Source organism: Muntiacus reevesi, chromosome 11 (assembly GCF_963930625.1).
Source record: "Muntiacus reevesi chromosome 11, mMunRee1.1, whole genome shotgun sequence".
NCBI classification, from domain to species: domain Eukaryota; kingdom Metazoa; phylum Chordata; class Mammalia; order Artiodactyla; family Cervidae; genus Muntiacus; species Muntiacus reevesi.
Window position 1 is genome coordinate 74,337,922 of NC_089259.1, and position 17,277 is coordinate 74,355,198.

General features: G+C 41.9%; 1 protein-coding gene across 1 annotated transcript in view; it reads right to left on the reverse strand.

Annotated features, from left to right (window-relative positions):
- Positions 1-17,277, reverse strand: part of NALCN (sodium leak channel, non-selective) — a 285,453-nt gene that overhangs the window by 34,631 nt on the left and 233,545 nt on the right. The window contains exons 21-28 of the mRNA XM_065901958.1: positions 13,582-13,673; positions 13,354-13,476; positions 10,356-10,412; positions 10,011-10,131; positions 9,799-9,930; positions 8,536-8,703; positions 6,688-6,792; positions 2,756-2,862 (exon numbers count right to left, since the gene is read on the reverse strand). Of these exons, the coding sequence (XP_065758030.1) occupies positions 2,756-2,862; positions 6,688-6,792; positions 8,536-8,703; positions 9,799-9,930; positions 10,011-10,131; positions 10,356-10,412; positions 13,354-13,476; positions 13,582-13,673 (905 nt within the window). The remainder of the gene's footprint in view (positions 1-2,755; positions 2,863-6,687; positions 6,793-8,535; positions 8,704-9,798; positions 9,931-10,010; positions 10,132-10,355; positions 10,413-13,353; positions 13,477-13,581; positions 13,674-17,277) is intronic.

Below are 17,277 nucleotides of genomic sequence, written 5' to 3' on the forward strand. Positions count from 1 at the left end.
TCTTTTACCATAGTTCTTTGGTATTAGAAAAACCCAATATAAATTGTACTGAATTGTTTATGAACGTGAATTTCATGTTATAGGAATCCCAAAGCAGGTAATGATGAGTCCTAAGGGTATAGTGTGAAACGCTATTCCTTTTAAAGAGTTTTGACATTTAGTAGAGAACATCAATTGGACAAAAGCAGAGCAGTTGCTGTGGTTCACTCATTATTCTAAGAGGTAAAAATGAAATAAAGAGAAAACAGATAAGGATTTAAAAGGACAAACGAAGCTGACAGAGCCCTCAGTGCATCAGTGAAGCAGATTGAGAGATTCCATTCACACTCGTTAGGAAAATGGATGAGAGCCAAGGTACCAGATCCCTCCGGCTTTGATGTAGATGCTCTGAAAACTTATTTTAAAAAAAAAAAAAAACTTTTTTTAGAGAGATACAATCATGTTACTGATGATTCCCTTCCAGGGTTTCAATAACAAAATCCTTCAAAGTAAATGGGTTTTAAAATTGAACTAGCTTTATGATTCAGGCTTCTCTACAACTGTTATGAGAACATCACATCTTCCTTAAAGACATGAAATCAGGATGAGCTTAGTTTTGATTTGATTAAAATTATTAAAAATTTTAAAATTGGTTTAATTAAAAATTAATATCTGGACAAGTTTGATAGAAAATCTTTATTCTTTGAAGCCTCACTAATTTTTAAAATTCTAATTTATTTATTTTTATTGAAGTAAAGTTGATTTACAACATTGTGTTGGTTTCAGGTGTATAGCAAAGTGATTCATATATATATATATATATATATATATATAGCATATATAGCATATATATTCTCTATATTTTACATATAATTTTATATATAACATTTCATATATATTCTTTATATAATTCTATCTGTAATATATTCTACACATTCCCTATGTAATTAGCTCTATAATATATTCTATATATTACTCACTCTATAATATATGCTATATATAAATCTCTCTATATAGAATATATATATTCTTTCTCAGATTTTTTTCTATTATAGCTATTATAAGATATTGAATATAGTTCCCAGTGCTCTACAGCAGGTCCTTGTTATTTATCTATTTTATATATAGTAGTGTGTATCTGTTAATTGCAAACTTCTAATTTATCCCTTCCTCCCTTTTCCCCTTTGGTAGCCATAAGCTGGTTTTCTATGCCTGTGAGCTTATTCCTAGTTTGTAAATAAGTTCATTTGTATTATTCATTTAGATTCTACAGTTAAGTGATATCACATGTTATTTGTCTTTCTCTGTCTGACTTATTTTGCTTAGTACGATAACCTCTATGTTCATCCACATTGCTGCCAATGGCATTATTTTCTTCTTTTTTATAAGCCTCACTAATTATTAAAGCCATGTGAATTCAGATACATACTATAAGGTATTAGATACTGCAGTGATATTTCATTAGTTTCATGAAGCAACCTGGGATTAGTATATTACTCATTCTCTTATTTTATTTTAGTTTTGCATCCTACTGTAATCCAGGGCTTTGCCTTGCATTACTTTTAAATAACTCTAGCAGATAGTTTCATGTCGTATTATGCTGCTTTAAAACCTTATACTATCAGTTCAGTTCAGTTCAGTCACTTAGTCGTGTCCGACTCTTTGTGACCCCATGAATCGCAGCAGGCCTCCCTGTCCATCACCAACTCCCAGAGTTTACTCAAACTCATGCCTATCGAGTCAGTGATGCCATCCAGCCATCTCATCCTCTGTGGTCCCCTTCTCTTCCTGCCCCCAATCCCTCCCAGCATCAGGGTCTTTTCCAATGAGCCAACTCTTTGCATGAGGTGACCAAAGTACTGGAGTTTCAGCTTCAGCATCAGTCCTTCCAATGAACACCCAGGACTGATCTCCTTTAGGATGGACTGGTTGATCTCCTTGCAGTCCAAGGGACTCTCTAGAGTCTTCTCCATAGATACCTTTACATAACATGGATGGACCAACAAAGCATTATGCTAAGTGAATGTATCAGACAGAGAAATACAAATACTGCATACTATTACTTATATATGGACTCCAAAAAAACAAAGCAAAATAAAACCACTGACCCCCGACGAAAGTCATAGAAAAAAAGAGATCAGACTCATGACTACCAGAGGCAGGGATGACTGGGCGGGGCAGGGAGGGGAGGAAGGTGGGCAGAGGTACAAACTTCCAGTTTTAAGGTAAATAAATACTAGGGATGTAATGTACAACATTAGGACCATAGTTAACACTGCTGTATGATACACAGGAAAGCTGTTAAGAGACTAAATCCTGAGTTCTCATCACAAAGAGAATTTGTTTTTACTTTCTACTGGGTCTATATGAGATGAAAAGTAAAGTGAAAGTGAAAGTTGCTCAGTCGTGTCTGACTCTTTGTGACCCCATAGACTATACAGTCCATGGAATTCTCCAGGCCAGAATACTGGAGTGGGTAGCCTTTCCCTTCTCCAGGTGGTCTTCCCAACCCAGGCATCGAACCCAGGTCTCCCTCATTGCAGGTGGATTCTTCACCAGCTGAGCCACAAGGGAAGCCCATATGAGATGATCAATGTTAATTAAACCTATTGTGGTAATCATTTTACAATACCTGTAAATCAGACCATCATACTGTATGCCTTAAGCTTATATAGTGACATATGGCAATTATTTCTCAGTAAAACTGGGGGGCGGGCTGGAAATCTGGATGCTGACAAATATAGCATTTTTCAGGATATTTTTCTGATTTGCTTACCAAACACGGGGCACCCAAAATCCAGGTTTTTTCTCTCCAGGTCTTAATTTTAAATTTAAGTTCTTGGACACACTCACATTAATTCTGAATATTCCATTACAATCTTCCTAAAACAGGGGGAAAAAAATAAAAGGACAAAGAGAGGAATCTGATCAGAAAACGAATTCAGAAAAGATAAAAGATCAGCAACACTTTTTATGCAGAACAACAGAGGTCTTTTATCTAACGACACAGATGTGCACAGCGACTCAGCTAGTAGTGATACAGACTTCAGAGATAAGCAGGTGAAAGTCGATGCTGAGACTGTTTAGTAAGTGGCCAGTATTCATATGTGAACTGACATTCTTCCAAGGAGAGATACAAATAGCCAATGAGTATATGAAAAGATGCTCTGCAGCATTAGTCATGAAAGTGAAAGTCGCTCAGTTGTGTCTGACTCTTTGTGACCCCATGTACTATACAGTCCATGGAATTCTCCAGGCCAGAATACTGGAGTGGGTAGACTTTCCCTTCTCCAGGGGATCTTCCCAACCCAGGGATTGAACCAGGGTCTCTTGCATTGTAGGTGGATTCTTTACCATCTGAGCTATGAGGGAAGCCCCCATTAGTTATGAGGGAAATTCAAATCAAAGCCACATGGAAAACCATTTCCCACTCACAAAGAAGGCTGTAATCAGGAAGTCAAACAACGACAAGCTTTGGTGAGGATGTGCAGAAATCCTAATCCTTATACTAGAATTCTCAAACACTGCTGGTGGGGATGAGAACTGGTGCAGTCACTTTGGAAAACAGCGTGGCAGGTCCTTAAATGATTAAACCAGGAGCTACGGTAGGAACCAGAAACTCTTTTCCTAAATATCTGCCCAAGAGAAATGAAACATATATCCACATGCAAATTTGTACATGAATGTTTATATCATTATCATCATAAATAGCATTCTTTATAGCTGCCCAATGGTGGAAACAATTCACATGTCCATCACTGAACAAACACATAAACAAATGTGGTATATCCACAAAATGGGATATAACTCAGCCATAAAAATGATGCAGTACTGAGAGATGCTACACTATGGGTGAACCCTGAAGATATGATGGTCAGTGAAAGAAGCCAGTCATCAAACAACACATGTTATATGATCCCAACTGGAAACACGACATCAACAACACAAGCTTCATGACCTTTACATGTGAGTTGTATGATCCCAATGTTGGGGGTATGTAGTTTCCTCTTTTCCTTGAGTTCGTCTCTTCTTTTATAAAAGTGAATGGAAGACCCAAGGCAGAACTTGGATATTCCCTTCAACCACATGGCTGAAGTCCTCTTATGTGAGGACTAGGAAAGAACTTGTTCTGTTATAAAGACCTGGACCGTGTCTCACCACACCAATTTCTTCTCAATTGCTCTGCTGGCTCTCCAAGGCCTTTGTAAAGGCTATGTTTTCTTAGACTTTCTTTCTGAGCTTTGCACAGAGGCCTCATTGTTCTGGGGAGAAGGATACATGCCTTGTGGTATCTGGTATTTGTGTGTCTGTTCGTCCACCGTGTGTCCTTGACCCCATACAAGTCACCACCCTTTGGGCTGGTGATAAGTAGATAGTGTAAAATCACAAGGCTCTTAGGCCATTATTACTCTACTGAGTCATCCAAGATTTCTACAGGCTTCATCTTGAAATGTAGTTATTATCTTTCTGGCCTCTATTCAGGGTGGACCTAAAATAACACTGTTTTCCTTACATGAGCTCATGGACTAATGCATCAGCTCATTATTACTGCCTTAGTTTAGCTTGTCGGGTACACCATGACCTTTATACCATGTTTGTTGCATGTCTTCTCATGTTTATCAAAGTTCCCAGAACCTCTGGGGAGTGGATTTAAAGGAAGCAGCAACTTTGTGAAACAACATAAGGTCTGCCTGACTTCAGCCTGTCTCTTCTGCTACGCCTCTTCCTGAAAATCTTTGTTAACATGACTGGTAACATATCTGGACAAAGGTGTTACCTATATCTTACAATGATGTGAGAGCTATTAAGCTTTATGATTGTTGTTCAGTTGCTAAGTTGTGTCTGACTCTTTGCAACCCCATGGACTGCACCAAGCCAGGCTTCCCTATCCTACACCATCTCCCAGAACTTGCTCAAACTCATGTTCATTGAGTCGGTGATGCCATCCAACCATCTCATCCTCTGTTGCCCCCTTCTCCTCCTGCCCTCAATCCTTCCTAGCATCGGGGTCTTTTTCAATAAGTCATCTCTTCGAATTAGGTGGCCAATGTATTGTAGCTTCAGCTTCAGCATCAGTCCTTCCAATGAATATTGAGGACTGATTTCCTTTAGGATGGACTGACTTGATCTCCTTGCAGTCCAAGGGACTCTCAAGAGTCTTCTCCAACACCACAGTTCGAAGGCATCAATTCTTCGGCACTCAGCCTTCTTTATTGTCCAGCTCTCACATGGGTACATGACTGCTGGAAAAACCATAGCTTTGACCATATGGACCTTTGTCAGAAAGTGATGTCTCTGCTTTTTAAGAAGCTGTTTAGGTTTTTCACAGCTTTTCTTCCAAGGAGCAAGCGTCTTTTAATTTCGTGGCTAAAAGCTAGTAAGTTTTACAATCAGAAGGCTCAAAATGTAACAATGGTCACAATAATATAAAATCTATATTACATAGCCATACTTGCTGGAAATATGGAAGTAAGTAGTACAGTCAGCTCTGATAGCACTTTAGGGAACATTCATTTTAATGGACTTTAGGTGTTGTTTTACCCGGATGGAAGAGGAAATACTCTTGCTAGCTTATACATCAGCAGAAGTGGGTTCACTCCATTAACCTACTTGTAATAGCTGGCAGGATTCTAAGAGAATGGGACAGAGGGTCTTGCAGCAGAGACTGGCTAATTATTAACCAAACTCTGCCCCCTTGCCTACAGAATACACCATTCAACTACACACCATAGGTTTCCTTCAGCCCAGGAAGGCTACACCTTTTCCAGTGGGACATGAGGAGCGGGGAGGTCAGAGGTGCTACTCCCAGGCTCAGCCCATTGTGCTCCGAGAGATGGTTTTCTGTTTCTAACTGCCAGCTACACAGAGAAGTCTTTGAAGATGGCAAAGGGTGCGGACACAGGACAGAAGAAATGTGAGACCTCACATCGTCATCCGGAGGGCAGCTGTCTGAATTATTCAACATGCAACACATTCATTTCATCACGTTCAGCTACTGACATACGGGGGCTGTTCCAGCTTCCTCTCAGAACATCGGCCAAGGAAAGAGAAAGAAGAGAGTAGACGGAAGTCCCTGGCAGTCCAGCGGTTAAGACTCAGTGCTTCCACTGCTGGGGGCCCGGGTTCAATCCCTGGTGGGTGAACTAAGACTCCACAAGCCTTGTGGCATGGCCAAAAAAGAAAAGAGTAGAATCAAGAGCATTCAAGCTTGGGTCTTAGTTGTCTTCATGGGGGAGACTGTGGGAAGCAAAGAGATAATGCGGGGTCCTGACTTCCTAATGGAGGAATGTGGAATGGATAAGTCATAAGAGGGGGCCTGGAAGTCAAACTTTGCCTTTTATATCGGGGGGGGGGGGTGCTGCTTGCTAATATGAATGTCAGGTCCCTGCAGAGGCAGGATTAAGTTAGGGAAGAACTAAAGGGAAAGTTTTCACGTGGAATCTGGGGTGACTACACCAAAGATGTCAGCAGTGGCTGGACTCTGGAATAGGTGGGGAGAGTAGGATTGAGAGTCGGATTGAGCAGGATGCGTCTGAGATGCGTTTTCTTCTTATAAACCTTCACCCACCGGAAGAGACACCGCTGCAAAGGCAGTCCACGGGAAGAGTATCCTTAGAGTTCTCTTCTAACGGCAGCCTCTGCACATGGTTACCCAGGGAGGGTCAACGTCCCGGATTTTCATCCCCAAAGACAGAAAGGACATCTTACCCTTCTAATAATGTTGGGATCATTGCATTTGGCCAGTTTACCAGCAAAAAGCTGAACTCCAAAACTTGCAAAAACGAGCATTAAGGTCAGCAAGAGAATGGAGACCTGGAAGAAATGGGTGAGATAGCAAATCTCTCCGTAAAATGTTTATAAAACAGTAGGTTTGGTTCAAGCAGTCATACGAACAGGACTTTTCAGAAAACATGGGACAATATTCAGTCTTTGGATGTTATCTTTTAATGTCTCCCCCAGAGCTCATTCAATTAACCTGACTATAACGTTAAAAGGAGGAAATTAACAACAGGTTTGGCATGTTTAGGGTAAAAACACATGACTTTCACATAAGAACACAGGCTAAGGTATTTTTGATATGAGTTGGACCCTTCTGATTTTAAAATCAACACGTTGCTTTATTTTATTGAATGGAACAAAGGAAAAATAGTGAAATAATTCTGTTTCCCCCATTTCCTCAAAATGGATTCATATGTCTGCTAGCAGAGCCTAAGTCAGGGGGACTGTGGCTTTGCTTTCCTGGGGGCTTCAGAGCGGAGGGCGTGTGACGGTCCCACATACAGAGGCTGTGAGATCAGCAGTCTTGAGAAGCAAATCTGGTGGGTGGCTGCCGCGCCCTCTGCTGGATGACTGTTTCGGTCTCAGCAGAGAGAAGAGGCAAACATACTGAACACACCACTCATCTGTGCTGGCTGAATCATCTAAACATATCTCTTAAATGTCCTAAAATTACACAGAGCCATTCTCTGGATCAAGACTCAGACCATTTTCTAAATTCTATCAGGATTGAAAGATGCATGCACATTTGTTGTCAGGAAAATTCACTATGCTATTCTGTTATCCCTCAGTTCCAGTTGTGGGAAAAGCCACTGTGTTATGGTTGTAGCGCAAAAAAAAAAAAAAAAAAAAATTGAATTTTAAACACAGCTTTTAAAAAATATTAGCATCTATTAATATGTGCCTGTAGCAACATAATAGCCTGTCTTTAAAATATCTTAGAATCAACCCCAACTACAGCTGTTCTCTCACCATAGGTGTGCTTCTAGCAAGCAAGATACAAAACAAGCTTACATAAATCAATTCATGTTTTCCATGCACATGCAGAACTCAACATTAATGAAAAGAATCCTGTGTCCCTCACCTGCAAGGCAAAGGTTCTTCTTTAACAGACTGTGAGCAAAGAGTCTCTTCCTCATTGTTTTATTTGTGGTTCTACTCTTAAAAGATCCTAAATCAATTATTTGCTCAGTTAAGAATTCTATTTTCTCCTCAATCATATTTCTAAGTATTCATTACTGTATATTTAGGTTACTTAAAGTTAGGCTCACCTGCATGTTACAGTTTTGAAGAGTTGTTTTATGTTAACACTCCAAAGATCAAGGTGAAATTTTGGGCTATATGAGTTTGGGGACACAGAAAATGAGATTATGAGCTCAGACCTATGAACTCCTATTATCATTTGTGATGTTGATGGTGTTGAATTTTCTTCTTAATTTCCAGATTTAGCAACTAAAACTCAGAGTAGAATTTAGGGTCAAGAGTTAGGAATGGAAATGTCAACAGTACTGGCTCTTTGGATTCTCCTTCCATTGTACTTTCCAGAGGGCTTCCCTTTAACTTACTATAAATGTTCGCTGAATTAAATACACTAATAAGCCAGAAGCATCCAGGTGTAAAGTCTCTGAATATGTGTTGTGTTTTTCTAGTACCTTTATAATCTTCTGGCAGTAAACAAAATGGTAGACAACCTTGATGAGCAAGACTCACTTTATCCCTTCATTTGCTATAGTAAGAGCTAGACTATGTGGCCAGAAGCAAAGGGTGACTGCAACATACCAGAAAAATCTCCTTAAAGCCGCTGAAAAGTTCTCGAACAACCTTCCTCATCTGAGGCACCAGCTTGAATATGCGCAGTGGTCGCAGGCAGCGGAGAACCAGTAAGAGCTGAGCTCCAGACTCTGCAGGTACGTTTTGGGGCATCCAACAAAGAAATATCAAGCTCACCTGGAGGGGAAAAAAAAACCCTCCAGCATTTATGTAATTTTTTCTCTACTATCTGCATTTACTGTGAGCTAACTTGGCACAAGTTTCCTTTAGCAGAGATTTCATGTGTCATGTAGGACAAGCGTTCACTGGATGTATTAAGACATGTAACTCGGCTCTATGGATTCGATCCAGACCTGTGAGCCCCCAAAGAAATCATCAGGTGTTTGCAGGAATGAAATAGGGGTGCCCACACCATGGGTGTGGGGACACAGGTACATCCTGCCCCTTCTTTTAACATATACACTGGAGGCTCTATAGATGTTAGCAGGGTAGAAATTCCTTTGGTCAAGGATACTAAACCTCACACTTGACTGAATACTTGTTATTTTGTTAATGATCTAAGCATGCTACATGCTAACAGTCATAATTTTGTTTGCTGTGTTGGAAAAGACATTGATTTCATGCCTTCTCAGACAAACAGAAAGATGGAAATTTCTTTGAGTCCTCTACTATCGTTTTCCCATTTAGTTTTTTGGGGAGGTGGCTCCACTGAATGGCAGTGTGGGATCTTAGTTCCCTGACCAGGGTTCAAACCCATGCCCCCTACAGTGGAAGTGCTGAGTCTTAGGTAACTGGACTGCCAGGGAATTTCCCACCACTGCCCCACCCCCCATTTAGTTTAAACAGACAGTTGAAAGGTCACCCTCTCTGGCCTGGTAGTTTATTTTATTCCTGGTGTTGAAAGAGTTGTCCAACCACACTCTATTTGTTTTCAGTGATAAGTGACTCATGTGATGTAGTTTTTTTTTTTTTTTATCCATAGGTGCCATAAGAATTGTGGCGTGCAAGCTAGATTTGATATCTTAGACGTCATTAATCCATGTCTTATGCATACATGAATGTAGTTGATGTATCTGAACCATATCCATGAATATTTTTTAATGCTTTTTATTTAGATTTTACATGCATGCCTATAATAGACTATGACTCTACTTAAGAAATCAGTTACAGCAGCTGAACCTCTGACTCATGTATCTCATTCTTGTACCAAGAAATGCAGGTGATTTGACAAAATCATTCCATTTTGTATTTAAGAACTAACTGAAGACTTACAAGATATATAAATATGTCCATTACTCCACCAAAGTCCCTGATGACAGCGGTCGGAGTGAAAAATAGGCCATCTGCCATAATCTTCAGATTAAGCTCAATGCTCATGAATATCACAAACACATACTCGGCAATCTGAAATGGGCAGAAGGCAGTCTGGTCACCATGAATGCAAAAATTGCAGGTCAGCGTTTCTCTGCTGAGCCGAGAGGTACCTGCAAAGTAGGTGTGTGCATCACTCTTCGAAAGGGGGATTCGAACATCATGGAGATGCAGGAGCAGATGGTTACGATGATCATGACCCAGTCCAGATAAGTCACCAAGCCCAGCAAGTCACTGCGGAAGACCAAACAAAAGTGAGAAACGCAAATCCTCTGGGAAAAGTTGCTAGAAGTCAGAGATGATGCTTTTGTGAGTCTACAAACGTTGACTGGCATTTTTAAAATGAATCCCCAATTGTCTATTTCATATCATGATACAGAAAGAAAATAAAATTTTAAACATTTATGCAGTTTGTGGAGCTTCAAAGGTGCATGGAAAACAGAGTTTGTAATGCTTACTAAAGTTGATGGTACTTTGTATTTTTCACAGCTCCTGTGACCGGATCTGTTTTAGATCTGTAAGAGAGAACACAGAAATTCTGCAAATAGCATGCGTGTTACAACTTGGCTTGTAGTATGCATAAACATCTCATCTACCTAAACTCTTTCAAATCCTCTAAAAAATGTCTCTTACATAGATGTAAATTGTATGTGACTTTGGAAGGCAGAGAACACTAGATGGAAGAAAAATCAGAAGAGTTTCAGTGGGTGGTTTGCTGTTGTCGCTAAGTTGTGGCTGACTCTTTGCAACCGAACGGACTGCAGCGTGCCAAGCTTCCCTGTCCTGTACTATCTCCTGGAGTTTGCTCAAACTCACGTCCATGGAGTTGGTGATGCCATCCAACCATCTCATCCTCTGTCGACACTTCTCTTGCCCTCAATCCTTCCCAGCACCAGTGTCTTTTCTAATGAGTCAGCCCTTCACATCAGGTGGCCAAAATATTGGAGCTTCAGCTTCAGCATCAATCCTTCCAATGAGTATTTAGGATTGATTTCCTTTAGGATTGACTAGTTTTATCTCCTTGCTGTCCAAGGGACTCTCAAGAATTTTCTCTCGCACCACAGTTCAAAGGCATCAAATCTTTGGTGCTCAGTATTGAAGATGATTTATGGTCAAATCTTCTCTATGGTCCAACTCAAGTTTACATTTTTCAGCATGCTTGATTTTAGGACTCATGACTCCATTCAACAATTTCTGATGAGGATATTAGAAAATTAAATTTTGACTTCCATTTAAAAGCATTCAAAGTCTTAGCAGTTCAAGGATGTTCCTCATTTAATTAATTATCCATGGATTAAGTGGAACTCTTCACTCTGTATTTCACTGTGTGAAATACAATAAATTTCACTGTGTGAAATTTATTTTGCTGAGTAATTTATATAGAATTTCTTGGGGGTGTGGATTTGCAACTTTTACTTCTAGGAAGCCCAGGAGCAGTCTTCAGTGAAATTCCTCACCCTCTTTGTGTGTACGTGTGTGTGTTTCCAGTTACTGTAAAATCTTTCTGGGGCCACTGGAGGTATGTTGCTGACATAAGAGAATTAGCACAGGACATAAAGTGGAGAATTCCCAATTAGACAAAAACATGGAAGCAGCCAATGGGATAATTCCCAATGAAAAACCCACTTTAGGAACAGATCAAATCAACCCTACACTGTCAGTTTCTTTCTACTTAGTGAAAACTCAGAGTTTTCAATCATTACTACTAAGGTACTTTTAACTGTGAAGGTCTTTCTAGAATAGCAGGAAGAACATAGACTGGTGGTCAGAGAGGGTCATGACATAGCTGATGTTCCTGGGCAAAGCCCTCACCCCCAGCTACACGCCCGCCTCTGTTGGGAGTGGGCACAAATGGGCCCCAGCAGCTCCTGAGGTCTCCTCAGGCTCTGAGGAGTTTAGTTTCCTGTTGATATTGTTCAATCACTCAGTCATGTCCAACTCTTGCACCTCCATGGATTGCAGCCTGCCAGGCTCCTCTGTCCATGGGATTCTTCAGGTTAGAATACTGGATTGGGTTGCCATGCCCTCCTCCAGGAGATCTTCCCGCCCCAGGGATCGAACCCTGGTCTCCTGCATTGCAGGTGATTCTTTACCACTGAGCCACCAGGGAAGCCCTTCATTAGTTTCCTAGGGCCGGCTGGGACAAAGCGCCACAGGCTGAGTGGCTTAGACAGCAGAAACTTCTCCAGTTCTGGAGGTGGACACCTGGGTTGAAGGTATTGGAGGCTCGGTTCCTTCGGAGGCTGTGAGGGAGGAATCTGCTCCAGCCTCTCTCCTTGGCCTGAAGACAGCTGTCCCCTCCCTGTGTCTTCACGCTGTCCCTCCTTTAGAGCAATCTGTGTCCCAATTTCCTCATCTTATAAGGATGCCAGTCTTATTGGATTAAGGCCACCTGAATGACCTCATTTTAATCTAATTACCTCTGCAAAGTCCTTCTCTCCAAGTAAGGTCACATTCTGAGGGCTTCAACATTTGAATTTCTTTGGACGAGGGTGACACAATTCAGTCCAATATGCTACTAATAATGGCATCGGGGAAGGTCCAGCTATAGAATGGAAAGTTTTCACACTTTCTTGGACTTCCCTGGTGGTCCAGTGGTTAAGACTTTGCCTTCCAATGCAGGGGGTGCAGGTTCCATCCCTCGTCGAGAAGTCAAGATCCCATGTGCCTTATGCTCAAAACACCAAAACATAAAACAGAAGTAATGCTGTAACAAGTTCAAGAAAGACTTTTAAAAGATCTGCATTAAAAAAATTAAAAAAAATGTTTTTCACACTTTTTCCAGGATCCATAATGTCCTCTGGATGTTTACTTAAAGTTACGCATGAGAAGAATCTCACTTCCTCCATTGGCTGCTTGCTAAACTTGGCTTAGCTTGTCCCAAATGCACTGCCCTTGGGCTGACCACCCTGACAGCCTCTCACACGACTTCTTTCACAAAGGGAGGTTCAGGGACCCTGGCCAGTGGGTTTTCTTCTCGTAACAGTCGGCGATGGAAGCCTTAGCCAGCTTGATCTCTATTCTGTCATGTATTGAATCTCTATTATTCTAGAATGAAGGTATTTTGACCACAAAGAAACGACAAGTCTAAAAGAAGACATGGGTAGTGACCTTCTCTATGTCATTCCATCTCCCTTCGTTTGAGTGCTTCCAAAATAAAATATGGAGCCAACCACCCGGATACAAACATTTTGAGCGTCCCTGGAACAAGTCACAGCGGCTGTGAAGTGCTTCGTAACCGTGCGTTTTGTGTAAATGTTAACTCCGTGCTGCTGTTGTTTGTTTTCCACCTGGTCGGCCGCTCAGCCCAGAGGAGCGGCCTGATTAATTAGCCCACACTTTGTTTGGTGACCCCATTAGCACGACACGATCCTTCTTCCTGAGATGACAACTCCCCCCACCCTTGCTGTTTGCCTGACTCGGGGCCAAACCCCTGGCTGCCATGGAGTCACTTACGCGTTGAAGCGAGCCCGGACCACCACGCGGCAGAAGTTCCTGAACCTGTGCTCTCGGCCCACGATGAACAGGGGCTTGTCGAAGTAGGGGTGGTTCTCTCTTAGCTCCTCTTCTTGCACCTTCCTGTCCAGGGAAATGCACCATTTGGGGTGGGGGAGGTCAGTTAGGCTAGGGCAGGTCTGCCCTCCCAGAACGGGAGCCACGAGACACCATCCCATCCCGCTGTACCTTTTCATTTCTGCTTGCTCCTTTTTCTCCTGGATCATCTTTATCTCACTGTCTTCTCTTTGTGCATTTCTGTATCTCACCGTGTTGGAGTGCTAGAAAGAAAATAAAACAGGGCATTTTGACGTGGGACAGTTTTCTGAGGGTCCCTCCCAAAGATGACCATTTAAAAAAAAAATGGAAAGGAATATCTCTCTGTTGATTTTAATGGGCTTCCCTGGTGGCTCAGATGGTAAAGAACCTGCCTGCAACGCAAGAGACCTGGGGTCAATCCCTGGGTTGGGAAGATCCCCCGGAGAAGGGAATGGCTACCCACTTCATAGATTTTAATGGCCAGAGTCATCTTAGCAGGGGTATATGTATTTTTTTTTCCACAAAAGGGTGTATTTTTCTAATAAGAACATTTATTAAGAATCTTATATTTGCCAGGCACTGTTGTAGTGCTGTAAATATGGCCAAAGTGGGGGTGGGGGAAAATGACACAATTCCTGTTCTTATGGGGTTACTGTTTTCGGGGGTGACAGATTAATAATTAAATCAAAATAAGAATATTAGAAAATGCTTAGTGCTAAAGAGAAAAATATTGTATATTAACGCATATATATTGGATCTAGAAAAATGGTACAGATGAACCCATTTCCAGGGCAGGAACACACAGGCAGACGTAGAGAAGGGATGGGTGGACACTGGGGTGGGAGTGGGATGAATTGGGAGATTGGAACTGACATATATTCGCCACCATGTGTAAAACAGGTAGTGGGAAGCCGCTGAATAGCACAGGGAGCTCAGCTCAGGGGTCTGTGGGGACCCAGATGGGTAGGATGGGGGGCGAAGGGTGTTCGAGGTCCGAGAGGGGGGATCTATGTGTTTGTTTAGCGGGTTCACTTTGTTGCGCAGCAGAAACTAACACAACATTGGACAGTAACTGTACCCCAACTTAAAAAATTAAAATAAAAAACAAAAGAAACAAAGGGGGATTAAGGGCACGAGAAGGTCACCAGCAGACCTTGGTAAGGAGCTGCTGTTATCTGAGCAAAAACGAGGAGGCAGGGCAGTGGACACCTTCCGAGATCAGCACTTTTGGGGAGAGGTGGGTCTGTGTGTTCACACGTGGAACAGACAGGATGCAGCGTCGGTGGAGGAAGCAGACTAGGAAGAGTTGAGGCCAGCAGGACAGCAGAAGCTGGGTTATTAGGATCCCAACTCTGGTTTTTACTCCATAGAAGATGGAGAACCATTGTTCAACTAACTGGATTGATTGCATAGAAAAGCATTCCTTGAACTTAATTTCAGTATCCCTTATCATTTGGAATAAATGACAGATAAAACTCTCTTGTTTTAAATGGCTTCTATTCTGGAGGAAAAGGTACTGGGAGAGATTTGTATAAGCCAGTGACATTTCGCTATGAAGACAGGGCATAGATTTTTGTTAGCTGTCTATGTAGAAAATACAATAAAAAATCTCTGGAGAGGAAATAAGCCTCTGGGATAGAGATATTTAAATAGGGACTTCTACTGTGTGTCTTTTCAAACACACCTCTTCAAAGGCATGTTCTAATTTGATGCTTAAGTAGACCACTGATTTCTATTGAGTCTCACTGAAGGAAAGTGCTTTGAGTTAGTGTTGCCTCTCAACTCTCTCCATGTAACATGTGTGACCTCCAAATTAAAAGGCCACGTGTTGGATCTTATCATAATTCAACATTGACAATATGGTGGATCACATCAGAGCTGGAGCTGAAAAACCATGGTGCCAACAGATGTTTGTGCCAATTAGAACCATGCACATAGGCTAATGGCAACATCATGTGTTCTCACCATCAACTTCCTGCATCCTCAGTGTTGCCTGGAACCCTTAAGGAGGAGAGTGTACTCTCACTAAGACAGCAGATGGACTGTGCTGAAAACTCTAGAAACTCTTCAGAAATAAGAGGTAAAGTGAAAAGAAAGTGAAAATTGCTCAGTTGTGTCAGATTCTTTGTGACCCCATGGACTATACAGTCCATGGAATTCTCCAGGCCAGAATACTGGAGTGGGTAGCCTTTCTCTTCTCCAGGGGATCTTCCCAATCCAAGGATCAAACCCAGGTCGCCCACATTGCAGGTGGATTCTTTACCAGCTGAGACACAAGGGAAGCCCAAGAATACTGGGGTGGGTAACCTATCCCTTCTCCAGCGGATCTTCCCAACCAGGAATTGAACCACGGTCTCCTGCATTGCAGGCGAATTCTTTACCAACTGAGCTATCATGAAAGCAAGGCAAAAACAAAAATATTCAAAGCTTTGCCAAGTTTCTCCCCCTTTCTCAGATGCTCTCCTTGACTCTGAACATTCAAGACTTTGCCTCCTTAGCCAAGCTATCCAGACTCAACTCCTATATCTTAATCAGGGTTTCACTAATGATCAGTATTTAATTAATCCTTTCCAGCTCTCTCATGGTAATCTCAGCATGGTCCAGCTGCTGTTGACTCTAACCCATAGGTTAGACTTCCGCCTCCTCGGGTTTCCCTGGACTGGCACATGGCTTGTTCCTTCACCTCATCTGGGTCCCTGGGCTAATACAGTGTCCCCCACCTCTCTAATGCTCCCTGCCCCCAAATCTCCACCTTTTATTTCTTTACACTATTTTACTCTTCTTTGTAGTACAGAGCAAATCTGTCACAGCAGTGATGATGGAAACTAGATAAAAATCACTCCCAGAAAGGATTATATATTTGTTTGCTCACTGATTGTTTGTCTCTTTTACTAGGATGTAAGCTTTTGCAGGGCAGGAATTCTTTTTTTTAATTTGTTTAATTGGAGGATGATTGCTTTAGGGTGTGGTGTTGCTCTTTCCTATATGACGATGTGAACTGGCTATAAGAATATGCACATCCCCTCCCTCTCAAAGCTACATCTCACCCACCCCATCCTACCCCTGTAGGTCATCACAGAGCAGCGACCTGACTCCTTGTGCTATAAAGCAACTTTCCACTAGTTGTCTCTTTTACACATGGTCCAAATAATCAAAGCTATGGTTTTCCCAGTAGTCATGCACAGATGTGAGAATCGGACCATAAAGAAGGCTGAGTGCCGAAGAACTGATGCTTTCGAATTTTGGTGCTGGAGAAGACTCTTGAGAGTCCCTTGGACTGCAAGGAGATCAAACCAGTCAACCCTAAAGGAAATCAGTCCTGAATATTCATTGGAAGGACTGATGCTGAAACTCCAGTACTTTGGCTCTTCACCTGATGTGAAGAGCCGACTCACTGAAAAAGGCCTTGATGCTGGGAAAGACTGAAGATGGAAGCTGAAGAGGGGGGCAGAGGGTGAGATGGTTAGACAGCATCACTGACTCAATGGACACGAATTTGAGCAAACTTCGGGAGATAGTGAAGGACAGAAGAGCTTGGCATGCTACAGTCCACGGGGTCACAAGGAGCTGGAAATGACTTGGCGATTCAACAACAACAATAGGTGTATATCGGGTGGAGAGGGAGGTGGGATGGGAGACCGGGATGGGGAATTCATGTAACTCTATGGCTGATTCACAATCAATGTATGACAAAACCCACTGAAAAATAAAAAAAAAAGAAAAAGAAAAAAATAATATATCAATGCGACTTTCTCAACTAGTCCCACCCTCTCCTTTCCCCGCTGTGTCCACAGGTCCGATCTCTATGTCTACATCTCTATTCCTAGTGCAGAGATTCTGTCTTGT